This window comes from Choloepus didactylus, chromosome 20, assembly GCF_015220235.1.
Source record: "Choloepus didactylus isolate mChoDid1 chromosome 20, mChoDid1.pri, whole genome shotgun sequence".
Taxonomy (NCBI): domain Eukaryota; kingdom Metazoa; phylum Chordata; class Mammalia; order Pilosa; family Megalonychidae; genus Choloepus; species Choloepus didactylus.
In genome coordinates, this window is record NC_051326.1 from 58,863,178 (window position 1) to 58,876,788 (window position 13,611).

Here is a 13,611-nt window from a genome sequence, read left to right on the forward strand (position 1 = left end):
AGACAGAGATAATTCCCAAACGTATGTCTCCAACTCAAAACTTTTTTCTGAACTCGAGATTCCTATATCCAATTGCCTTTTCATCCTACCTACATGTATTATAGGCATCTCTAACTTAACATCCAAAACCGAACTTTGATTCTTTTCCTACCCCACTCCCAAATTGTTCCACCCACAGTTGGCTCCAACTCAGTCAATGGCAGTTCCACGGCTCTAATCGCTGAAGCCAAAACCTTGCCTTCGTTCTTGACTCCTTTCTTTCTCTAATGGCCCACTTGCTGTCCAACAGGATATCCTGTTGGCTCTGCTTTTAAAATTCAGTCTTTCCAGAATCTGTCTACTTCTCAGTGTCTCCACTGCTTTCACCTGGTTCAAGTCTTGCCTGGATTATTTCAATAGTCTCCCAACTTGTCTCCCCACTTCTAACCTCTGCGCCCTCCCACCTGCAGCAGTCTGGGTAAAATCAGATCATATCACTCCTACAATGGCTTCCTCAATTTCTCCAAGTAAAAGTCAAAGTCCTTACAACGGTATTATGCCCCTGACCTTATTTTCTACTCTCCCTTTAGCTCAGTGTTCCATCCACTCACTGACCTTGCTGATGACCTCGCTGATCCTGGCATGAGGCTCAGGACCCAAAGCCTTGGTACTTACTGTTCCCTCTGCTTGGAATGCTGTTCCCAACACAGCCCGTGCTCCTTTGCCTTAAAGGTTTCCTTTCTTGACCACCTCCTTTAAAACGGAAACCACCTTGTTGTTCCCATTCTTCCCTGCTTTTTTTTTTTTCTTGGCACTCATCACCATTTAACACATATATTTTCCTTATTTATTTTTGTCTTTCCCCACCAGAATACAATCTCCAAGAAGACAGGGACCTTTGTTTACTTTGTTCACTGCTGAATCCCTAGGACCTAAAATGGTGCCTGTTGAATAAATGAATGAGTGAACGAATGTGCTCAATGAATGAACCACAATAATCACTAAAATTGTTGAGCACTTATTATGTGAGGCTTAATTGTAAAGGACTCACAGGAAATATCTAATTTTTACAGAGGGGGTAAACTGAAGCAGGTAAAACACAAAACACAAAATAAAACAAAACACACACAAAAAAAACGTGATTAGAAATCAGGGTCTGACTCATCAACCTGAGTTCTTTTCTCCAAATCAAGATGCCTCGTCCATGCTACCAAAATCCCCTCCCCATGCCTCCTTCCATGCAAGCCTGATCCCTCCAGCAAGTGCCCCTCTTCTCAATCTTTCCTTCCATTCTGCTCTACATCAAAATGCACTAGTCCCCTGCGCCACCCCTTCAGGCCCATAGTCTCGGTGTTCCAGGTGAAGAGGCAGATAATGTGGTAAAAAGAGAGTCCTAGGTTTTTGTGAAAACTCCAACATTGAAGACCTTTGTTGAAAATTCTGTTCTCTACAGAAGGACTGAGTCTGGCCCGAGAACATAACTGTGCTTTTGGTGAGATCCCAGCTGCCCTTAGATTCTGTATTGTGCCTTAGTGAGGGAGATCTGCAAGGAGTCCACGCCATCTCTGACGGGAAAGAAACTGAAGAGAAGAGGCAGCCTGTGGAAGGAAGTAAAAGGCTCACTGAAGAAGAGCTAAAATACGACATGATATCCCTGTTCTGACTCCCTCACCCTCTCTCTCTCTTAATTTTATCAGCCAGACAATTCCAGCTGTAGCATTCTGCTTCAATATTCTGTCTGTTCCTCTCTTTAAATATCTAACTGTAGGTAAAAGCAAGATCTGCAACCTTACCTCTTGAGGTATTTTGTTTTGCTTTTAATAGTTGGATGGATTTTGTCAATCATCCGGATGTGCTGTTTAGTTTTTACAATATATTACTAAATAAAATCGATATTCCAGCTGCCTCATTTCCCTTAAAAAAAAAAATTAAAAGGAAAAATAAGCCAGTACGGGGTGAACAAAGCAAACCGTGGAACCTGAGCCGTGGGAGTTCTCGCTCTGGAACTTGACCCTCTAGTAACCCCCTTGGCCTTCGGAGCGAAAAAGTGGGTCTTAGAACGCACGACCATAAGAACAAAGCATGATTAATTAGATTAGCTCGGCAGTAGGCGCAGCCCAATTGCTTACTGGCTGGTTTTAGTTCGCAAGACTAGCAACAGGGATGCGGGATTTACGGCGCTCGGCCGCAGGCGCCCGGAACCCAAAGCCGGGATTTCTGGTTTCCGGTCGGAGGAGTGCACTCGCCGCTGCCGGAAGCTGCGCCCCACACCCGAGTAACGGTGCCCGGCGGCGGTGGTGGCTGCTGGGGTGGCGCCGATGGACCTAGAGGAGGCGGTGAGGAGGCGGTGCCCCGGGAGGGTGCGGACACCCGGGACAGGAGGGGAGTGAGGCTCAGGAAAAGGGGTTGGAGGACGCCGACTGGCTGTGAGGGAGGCTGCTGAAAGCAGGAGGGCGGGTCGGGAGGATGCGAGGCGGGGAAGCGCGAGAGGGCTGGCCGGCTGCTCGTGTTCTTGGGAAAGAGGCCGGAATTTCTGGCTCTGCGAGGTTGTGGGTGCAGGCAGGGTGGTTTGGTTTTCGATGTGGGTGTGTTTAAGGAGGAGGAGGATGTTCTGGGTTTTGTGGGGAGGCCACCCGCATGGCTTATCCTTCCTCGGTCGGACCACCCACAAGTTCTCTTTGATGCTGGGGTGGGGGAGGGAGGGGCAGAGGTTTGGAACCGGAATCCACCCAGGTAACCCTGCACGTCTCTCTGGGGAATCCTCGTCTCGGTCTGGTGCAGTGATGCCAAATTCTGGTTGCGGACACCCCAGTATAATGACATTTATCAGTACGGGATCATTGAAAACTTGAACAAGTTTCAAAATAAATTTTTCTTTTTTTTTTTTTTGGCATGCTACGTAAGATGCCGCATTATTTCCTGGTGTCAACGGAGTATTAGATATTCTCGTTAAGAATAATAAGTTGTGAAACACCACAGACGTTGGGAATCAGTAATTTCGTGTCAGAGAGTTAGGTCTATGTATGTACAGAAGCAGTGTGTGATGATAGAGAGCCTTACTCATAGTAGATGCTCAATAAATGTTCATTGAATGATGGGTGGTTAATATACATTAACAAGTATAGCTCACCAGTTAGCCTGTATACTCTTATGAGTAGGGACCACTGCTGTTTCACTCACTATTGAATTCCTAGCACCTAGTAAAATGCCTGTTGCATACATAGTTGATATACTTTATACTGCTGAATGACTACATTGGAGCTTGAAACAACTCTAATAAAAATGTGGTTCCTTTGTGGTGAGTGTATGTTTTTAGTGACCTGAAGAAGGTTCCAAATGATAAGCTATTTCTGTTGTCTGTCTTCTCTATACTTAAAGCTTTTCTTTTTTCACACAGCATTTTCAAGGAGTTTTATTTACTCTTTTTTTGTTTGCAGTTTTACCCCTAGCACCTTTTCTTATTTTTTTCCCCTCACATTCTAAATATTTCAGAAGATAGTTTAATTTTCTTTCATACTGGTTAAGAGACTGAGTTGTTATTATGCTTGTTTACAAGTAATCTCTGATTTATTTTGTGTTTTCTATGGTTTTTCATATACAGCATAAAATTGCAAGGTGTCCTTTGAGTAGAACTTTAGGGTTTAGATAAAGTGAACCAAGTTGGTTTGATCATAACACCTTTTCTCTCCTTGTTTCCTGTAGAAAGAGTTCAAGGAACGCTGTACTCAGTGCGCTGCTGTCTCTTGGGGTCTCACTGATGAAGGCAAATATTATTGCACTTCTTGCCACAATGTTACAGAAGTAAGTAATAGATATTTATGAATTTGTTTTAAAATTTCAGTTTCAGCCTGATATATAGCACAGTTCTCACAGAATTGATTTGTTTTTATCACTCATGCAGTGCCAAAATTCCAAAAATCTCAGTAGTCTTCAAGTACTTACACATGGGTTAAGAAATTTATAAATTAGATTTAAGATGAGTTTTTGAAATTAAGTTGAGCCATATTTATAAATGATTTTCTGATTCAAACTTTATGATTTAAGGGGAAATAATTGAAATTGTACTTAGAGGATGATACATTCCTATATTAGTTAATACTTAAGAGTTTTTAATATGCTTCATTATCATTTTATTTTTGTACAGTACCTTATAGATTACAGAGGTCTTTCTTATCTCATTTCCTCTTCATAGCAAAATGTGAGCTATATTGTGTCTATATATAGATGGAGCAACCAGGGCTCACAGGATTTGAGTGAGTTTGCCAGAATTACCCAAGTGTGAAGTATCTGAGCCAGAACTTGAACCTGAGTTTTCTGACTCCTGTGTTCTTTTTACCCTACCACACCTGCCTCTTAAAATAGAAATTATCCTACTGTTCTTTGTGATCTTGGTGAACAGGAGCTCTAGGTCCTATTCTAGTTACCACACCGTAAGGGCAGTACAACCAAAATAATCAAGGGTGTTGCCAGCCTGCTTTTGGACAGGCTAAACATGCCAGGACTCTTCTCTGTGGAAAGGGATTTGCTCCAAGTCTGTAGAGGCAGACTGGAACAAATATCACCTTCACCAAACAGGCTTAAGAAAGGCAAATATGAGACAGATAAAAGTAAGTGTGTAGACTTCTGTTTCTGGCCAAGATGGAGTCACCGGGACCAGATTTACTTTCCTACCTTAAACAGTTACAAACCTGGGCAAAACATATGAAACAAGTAAAAACAATGTTTTCCTTGAGATAAGTGGTTAATTTAGCTGGCAACTCAGTTGCACAAGTGCTTTTCCTTGAGTCAGTCATTGTACTTCAGTCTGCAGCTGAAGGCCTTATGTCTACTTCCCAATGTAGTCACATAAAGTATTAAAAAGACTTGTACTTGTTTGATGAAATTGTTGGAGTGATGGCTATGCTCATTATCTTGATTATGGTGATAGTTTTGAGGGTATCTCATCAAATTGTACACTTTATAAATATGTGCAGTTTGGTGGCTCTGCCTTGATTTGTGTTAAGGCTCTAGCAGTTTTATTTACTATTGCTTTTACACCAGCAGTGCAAATGTAAACACAATGAAGAAAGATGATATCTAAATGGACTGTTTGCTGTCAGCAAAGTCAGCTACTATTTTTATAGAAATTGAACTACATTAATTACTTCTTTTATTTCTATCTTTGGTAATGTTTCTGTTTGGTTCTGTTGATCAAATGTGCTGCAATGATTTGTAGCTTTGAAAGTCCTAATACCACTACCTCGCTCTACATTTGAAAGATGGTCAACCTGCATGTGGTAACTTGCCAGGAGTGTAGACCGCTTGAAGATGGGCAGCATCTTTCTTTGGCCCAGAACCTAGCTCGGTGCCATGCACGTAACAGGCAAAGCTGTGTGTTGAATAACTTCAGTGGTGAGTCTTAGCTTCACAGTAGTCCAGATGTGTCCTTCACATAGAATACCACGTGATTGCTGCTGCTTGGTGGTGTGTAGTGTGGTGGTGTTGAAATCAGGTGGGTGGGGCAGGGTGGGGGGAGTGGCTGATGAAACAGTATTTACACTGATAAGAGTGGAAGTCCGGGTATCAATTTTCCTATTTTTTGCCCCCTTTACTCCCTCCAACTTATTCTATATATAATTCTTAAAGCTCTAGATACCTTCTGGAAAAAAGACTTTCTGAGTCACGAAAGGAACCAGATATGTTATCCTTTTATCCAGGAAAAAATTCTTGAGCTATTAAATCTGGCCAATTTAGACAGTAGATATTTTCCACGTATTTCATGGGTATTTTTTTATAAGCTTAGTTTTTTGTTTTTTTTTTTATTAAAGTAATTGTGGGTTTTACAGAAGAATCATGCAGAGAATACAGAGCTCCAATGTACATTTCATGGGTATTAAATAAAGGTGTAGGCTAGAATTATGTAAGTTTAATAAATTTTTATGATTATAAGAGCAATATGTATTTTAGAAAATTTGGAAATTTGAAGATGAAAGCTAAAATTACCAATAATTGTGACAAAGAACATTTTAATAGCTTCCTTTTAGTCTCTTTTTTTTCCTTTGAAAGGAGGGGGGGAGGAGATATGTGTGAGTACTATTGAATTTTCTTTTTTAATAATTTAAGTGTTTTCCTGTGTTAGTCTAAACATTTGCAAACATTTTTATTCTGTGTAAATATTCCAAAATATTACCATTCAATAAATTAATTATACATCTGTTTTTGAGTGTTAGGTTTTCTAGCTTTTTGCTATTTTACATTTTGTCTAATCTAGATTTTAAGCCTTTTTTCCTGCCTGCCCTTTATAAGTTTTACCTATCTTTGCTGAATACCTGCTTTTTTTTTTTTTAATCATTTTATTGAGATATATTCACATACCACGCAGTCATACAAAACAAATTGTACTTTCGATTGTTTACAGTACCATTACATAGTTGTACATTCATCACCTAAATCAATCCCTGACACCTTCATTAGCACACACACAAAAATAACAAGAATAATAATTAGAGTGGAAAAGAGCAATTGAAGTAAAAAAGAACACTGGGTACCTTTGTCTGTTTGTTTCCTTCCCCTACTTTTCTACACATCCATCCATAAACTAGACAAAGTGGAGTGTGGTCCTTATGGCTTTCCCAATCCCATTGTCACCCCTCATAAGCTACATTTTTATACAACTGTCTTCGAGATTCATGGGTTCTGGGTTGTAGTTTGATAGTTTCAGGTATCCACCACCAGCTACCCCAATTCTTTAGAACCTAAAAAGGGTTGTCTAAAGTGTGCGTAAGAATGCCCACCAGAGTGATCTCTCGGCTCGTTTAGGAATCTCTCTGCCACTGAAGCTTATTTCATTTCCTTTCACATCCCCCTTTTGGTCAAGAAGATGTTCTCCGTCCCACGATGCCGGGTCTACTGAATACCTGCTTTTTTATTTATTCTGACATGTTTTACATTCTCAGTGTGGCTAACCTAGTACACTGGAATTGTTTTCAATATGGTTCTTTTGACTGAAGAGATGACATTCCAAAAAGCCAATTGTTAGAGACAGATCTTCCCTTTTTTTCTTAATGAGAGTTGGATAAATTTTATTCCAAATCTCTAAATTTAGAAAATACATAAAGTCTCCTGTTGGTTAAAAATCTTCACCTTTCTTCCAGCAGTAAGGGTTAATGTTTTTTGTGTGTGTGTTTTTTTTTTTTAATGTAACAGTTTATTTTTTCTGGAGAACCTCTCTTTGATATTTATATATGTAAATATATATGTATATTTATCATACTTTTTTATTGTAGAATTATAACATACATATAGAAGTGATAACTTTCTAAGTACAATTTAACAAGTAGTTGGAGAGGAAATTTCGAAGAATGTTATAGTTTACAGTTCCACAGTTTCATTTATTTCCCCGTTGTGAAATATAGCTTATATACAAAAAGGTATTATCTTTCAAAGTATGATTTAACAAGTAGTAATTTCCAAAAATGTTATGAGTTATAGTATTATAGTCTCAGTTGTTCCTTTATTGTGAAATATAACATATATACAAAAAGGTGATAGCTTTCAAATAACAATTTAACAAGTAGCTATAGAACAAATTTCAAAGGATGCTACATGTTACAGTCCCACCATTTCAATTCTTTTCTTCTAAATTTTAATACCCTAGCAACTAAGAAAAAGAAAATTATATAAAGATTCAGTATTCATAATCCTTTGTTAAATTCCATCTTGTCTGTTGCTACCCCTTCCTCTAGTTTAATCACTTTCCCCATCTTCAGGGATGTCTAGGCAGTGACCACCCTAACTTGTTCATGTTAAAAAGGGGTATCAACTTTATGAGAAAAGAGGACACATCTAGTTGATATTCTTGAAGAGGCTGTTGCCTCTGGGTTTGGGAATTCAGCTGGCATAGGAGTTCTCTGAAGAATATAACTTTATGAAGAATAAACTTAGTGAGTGAAACCTTTGTAGAGTCTCAGATAGGGATCCAGGTATTCTTTAAGGTTTTCAGGATTACTGTTGACTTGGGCTTATCATACTGTGGTCATTTGGCATATCTAGGGGAAGCTTGCATAAGAGTAACCTCCAGGACAGCCTCTTGAGTCTATTTGAATTCTCTTAGCCACTGACGTGTTATTTTGTTGCCTTTCTTTTTGCACTTCTGGTCTTAAGGCATTCTCAACACCTTGATGCCAAGGTCAGGCTCATTCCCAGAATCTGTGTCCTATGTCGCCAGGAAGGCTTATTCATCTTGGGGGTCCTGTCCCACATCAGGGGGTAGGTGATCAATTTATTTACAGAATTAGGCTTAGAGAGAGAAAGTCCACATTTGAGCAACAAAAGAGGTTCTCTAGAGGTGACTCCTAGGCATAATTATAGGTGGGCCTATCCTCCCCTTTACAACCATTAGTTTCACCCAAGAAAGCCTCAATATCAAGGGCTTGACTTATAAAGTAGGGAGTTCCTAAGTTTACATAGCATATGTTATGTCCACGATCATCCATCCATATCTCACCTTATCATCACTTAGTTTTACATTATATTAAATAAGCAGTTTCACAGACATTCTGTACCATCTGTGTTACAAACAAATTACATAGTTTTCGCATTGCATAAAAATTTCATCATAACCTTTTGCTGTTATCTCTGTTTAAAAAGATGGTTATTAAATATATTCAGCAGTAATGGCAGACATAGAGTTTTCTCTTTGCTGGTTGTAAAATCTAATTTGTGTAATCTGTAGAACAGTGAGAGTGCAAGGAGAATGTGGTAGAGCAAGAAAGAAGGCATATGTCAAAGAGTGTGTTTGCAGTTGATCACTGACTCATCGGTTTGGTATGAGTGTGTTTAGTGTAGATGCTATGATAGAACTACCAAGTTTATGATTCCTAGATTTGACAGTGCTTATGCATTTTACCGCACTTTGGCTAAGGTTACAAAAATCTAATTTCCAGTGCTGCATTTGGTGACTTATTTGCCAGTATTAATAAAGGTTAGTTTTACCTCTCAGGGTTGTTCAGATGTCTGTCAACAAAGAGAAGTAGCAGAGGTTGATTAACAATTGTTGCACCATAATTCCTTTTAAAAAATTTGTGCCTAATGTTTATTTTAATTTCCTAAAACATTTTTTAAATTAAGTAGTTTTTTTAAAAATTAATTTTTTTTTTTTTATTAGAGAGGTTGTGAGTTTACAAAACAATCATGCATAAAATACAGGAGACCCATACTCCACCACCACCACCACCACCACCACCTTGCACTGTTGTGGAACCATTTGTTCCTGTTAATGATAGCACTTTTAAAAATTATTGTACTTTTTTTTAATAGTAGTTACCTTTGTTACAATTGATGTAAGGTTATTAAAATAGTTCTATCGTTCATTGTTTATACTGGATGATAATTATAATAATTATAACAGTTATAATTATTATAATATTTACACATTTTTCCTATATACCATTCTACTGTTACCACCTTGTATTAGTATCATACATTTGTTATCATGAAAGAACTTTCTTGTACTATTAACTATAGTCATTGTCTACAACAGAGTTCACTGTGCTGAACAGTCCTGTTTTATCATTTAGTTTTTATTCTGGTAATATATATATATACTGAAGATTCCTCTTTTAACCACATTCAGTGGTTACTTATAATTCAGTGCTGTTCTGATTACACTAACCATAATGGACTACCATCACCACCATTCATTTCCCAATCTTTACCGTCAGCCTAAATAGAAATTCTGTACAAGTTAAGCATCAACTCCCCATTCTCTAACCCCAGTCTATCTCCTGGTAACCTATATGCTAGATTCTAACTCTGTGAGCTTGGTTATTACAATTAGTTCATAGCAGTAAGATCATACAATATTTGTCCTTTTGTGACTGTCTTATTTAACTCAAAATAATGTCCTCAAGGTTCATCTATGTCATCACATGCCTCAGAATGTCATTCCTTCTTACAGCAAGTAATAGTCCATCGTGGGTATATAACACATTTTGTTTATCCACTGAGCAGTTAATGGACACTTGGGTTTCTTCTGTCTTTTGGCAGTTGTGGATAATGCCCCCTGAACATTGGTGTGCAAATGCCTGTTTGAATCCCTTCTTTCAGTTCTTCTGGGTTTATGCCTAGTAGTGGGATTGCTGGATCATATGGCAGTTCTATATTTAGCTTCCTGAGGAAATGCCAAACTTTCTTCCAGAATGGCTGCACCATTTTACATTCCCACCAGCAGTGAATGAGTGTTCCTTTTGGTCTTTCACTACTCAGTATGAAATTAGCTGTCGGTTTTTCTATGTGCCCTTTATCATATTGAGGAAGTTTCCTTCTATTCCTAGTGTTCTAAGTATTTTTATCAAACAAGGATGTTTAATTTTGTCTAATGCCTTTTCTCTGTCAATTGAGATGATAGTGTGTCTTTTTTCCTCTTCATTTTGTTAATGTGGTGTATTACATTAATTGATTTTCTTATGTTGAACCACCCTTGCATACCTGGGATAAAACCTACTTGATCATGTTGTATAATTCTTTTAACGTGCTGTTGGATTCGATATACAATTATTTTGTTGAGGATTTTTGTGTCTATGTTCATTAGAGAAATTGGTCTGTAATTTTCTTTTCTTGAGGTCTCTTTCTCTGGCTTTTGTATTAGGATGCTTTTGGCCACATAAAATGAGTTAGGTAGTTTTTCCTCCTCTTCAGTTTTTTTAAAGAGTTTGAGCAAGATTGTTATTACTTCTTCTTGGAATTATTGGTAGATTTCACCTGGGATGTTATCTGATCCTGGGCTTTTCTTTGTTGGTGGGCTTTTGATGACTGATTCACTCTTGTCACTTGTAATTGGTCTGTGGGGGTCTTCTGTTTATTCTAGAATCAGTGTAGGTTGTTTGTGTGTTTCTAAGAATTTGTCCATTGCATCTAAGTTGTTTAATTTATTTGCATGCAGTTGTTCATAGTATCCTCTTATGTTCCTTTTTATTTCTGTGGGTTTAGAACTTCTAGTCCCCCCTCTCATTTCTGATTTTGTGTATTTGCATCTTCTCTCTTTTTTTCTTTTTAGGTCTAGCTAAGGGTTTGTCAATTTTATTGATCTTTTCAAAGAACCAGCTTTTGTTTTTGTTAATTCTATTTTTTTTTTCCTTCTCAATTTCATTTATTTCTCCTCTAATCTTGGTTATTTCCTTCCCTCTGCTTACTTTGGGATTAGTTTGCTGTTCTTTTTCTAGTTTCTCCAGGTGTGCAGTTAGGGCTTTGATTTTAGCTCATTCTTCCTTTTTTATGTAGACATTTAGGGCTATAAATTTTCCTCTCATCACTGCTTTTGCTGATCCCATATTAAATATGTTGTGTTCTCGTTTTCATTTGTCATATTACTGATTTCCCTTCCAGTTTCTTCTTTGACCGAGTGATTGTTTAAGAGTTTGTTGTTTAGCTTCTATATATTTGTGAATTTTCTAGTTCTCCACTTGTTACTGATTTGCAGCTTCATTCCACTATGATCAGAGAAGGTGCTTGGTATGATTTCAGTCTTTTTAAATTTATTGAGACTTGTTTTGTAACCAGCTATCCTGAAAAATGATCCATGAGCACTTGAAAAGAATGTATGTCCTTCTGTTCCGGTTCGCGGTGCTCCGTATATGTCTGTTAGGTGTAGTTCATTTATCATATTATTTAAGTTTTCTGTTTCCTTATTTATCTTCTAACTAGATGTTCTTTCTATTGATGAGGGTGTTGTATTGAAGTCTCCAACTACTATTGTCAAGATGTCTGTTTCTCCCTTCAATTTTGCTAGTGTTTGCCTCATGTATTTTGGGCACCATGATTAGGTGCATAATTATTTATGATTGTTATTTCTTCTTGGTGGTTTGCCCTTTTTATTAATTTGTAGTCCTTATTTGTCTCTTATAACAGCTTTCCATTTAAAGTCTGTTTTGTGTGATATTAGTACAGGTATCCCAGGTTTTTTTTTGATTACTGTTTTTGTGTGGAATTTTTTTTTTTCCAGCCCTTCACTTTCAACTTCTTTGTGTCTTTGGGTCTGAGGTGAGTCTCTTGTAGATAGCACATAGTTGGATCATACTTTTTTATCCATTCTGCCAATCTGTGTCTTTTGATTAGAGAGTTTAATCCATTAACATTCAGTGTTGTTACTGTAAAGGCAGTACTAAATTTAACCATTTTATACCTTGGCTTTTTATATGTCATATCTTATTTCTGTCTCTCTGTTTACTCTTTCAGTTACCCTTTCTGATAATCTTCATTTCTATACTTTTCTCCACACTTCTCTCCTGTCTTTTCCTTTCACCTGCAGAAATCCCTTTAGTATTTTAGGGCGGGTCTCTTTTTAACCAACTGTCTCAGTTTCTGTTTGTCTGGGAATATTTTAAACTCTCACTTATTTTTGAGGGTCAGTTTTGCCTAATAAAGAATTCTTGGCTGACAGTTTTTCTCTTTCATTACCTTAAATATATCATACTGTTGCCTTCATGCTTCCGTGATTTCTGATGAGAAATGTGTGCTTAGTCTTATTGTGGTACTCTTGTATGTGACAATCTGTTTTTCTCTTACTGATTTCAGGATTCTCTCCTTAGCTTTGGCATTTGACAGTCTAATTAATATGTGTCTTGGAGTAGGTCTATTAGGATTTATTCTGTTTGGAGTACATTGTCCTTCTTGGACATGTATAGTTATGTCTTTAATAAGAATTGGGAAATTTTTGGCCATTATTTCCTCAGATATTCTTTCTGCCCCTTTTACCTTCTCTTCTCCTCCTGGGATACCCATGACACACAAATTTGCAAGCTTCATGCTGTCTTTCAAATTTGTGAGACCCTGCTCAATTTTTTCAATTCATTTTTCTATCTGTCTTCTCCCTATGAGTTGGATTATCCTGTCTTCTAGCAGGCTGATTCTGTCTCCTGCCTCTCCACATATGCTCTTGTATTCCTCAAGTTTATTTATTTAAATGCAATTCTATGGAGAGATATTCACACAGCACAGAAACCATCCAAAGTATAGAGTCAGTGGTTCACAGTATCATCACATGATTGTGCATGCAGCCCTTGATCAAATTTAGAACATTTTAATTATTCCAGAAAAGAAATAAAAATAGAAAAGAAAATCCTCATCCTCCTATGCTCCTTACCCGCCCACCCCCATGTTATTGACCCACAGTGTTGGTGTGGTATATTTGTTACTGTTGATGGAAAAGTATTAAAATATTACTGTTAACCATAGTCCATAGTTAGTAGTAGGTACATTTTTTCCCATATATACCCCTCTATTATTAACTCCTTATAATAGTATCGTGCATGTGCTCCACTTCATGAAAGAACTTTTTACTATTTGTATAGTTAGTCACGGACATTGTTTACTAAACTGTGTTATACGTTTCTGTGTTTTAACCTCCACCTTTCCTTCTGGTGACATACATAGCTCTAAATTTCCCTGTTCTACCACACTCACACACCATTTAGCACTGTTAATGTTTCTCACAGTAATATGCTGCTGTTGCCTCTGTCCATTTCCAAATATTTACATTCACCCTAGTTAAACGTTCTGCACATATTAAGCAATTGCTCCCCATTCTTTAGCCTTATTCTGTATCCTGATAACTTATATTCTATATTTTGTCTGTGAGTTTACATATTATAATTA

The 13,611-nt window shown here is 37.5% G+C and overlaps 1 protein-coding gene across 1 annotated transcript in view; it reads left to right on the forward strand.

Annotated features, from left to right (window-relative positions):
• The first annotated feature begins 2,232 nt into the window (after nucleotides 1-2,232).
• TAF1B (TATA-box binding protein associated factor, RNA polymerase I subunit B) overlaps nucleotides 2,233-13,611 on the forward strand; it is a 106,058-nt gene continuing 94,679 nt past the window's right edge. The window contains exons 1-2 of the mRNA XM_037812993.1: nucleotides 2,233-2,315; nucleotides 3,682-3,780. Of these exons, the coding sequence (XP_037668921.1) occupies nucleotides 2,298-2,315; nucleotides 3,682-3,780 (117 nt within the window). The 5' untranslated portion in view covers nucleotides 2,233-2,297. The remainder of the gene's footprint in view (nucleotides 2,316-3,681; nucleotides 3,781-13,611) is intronic.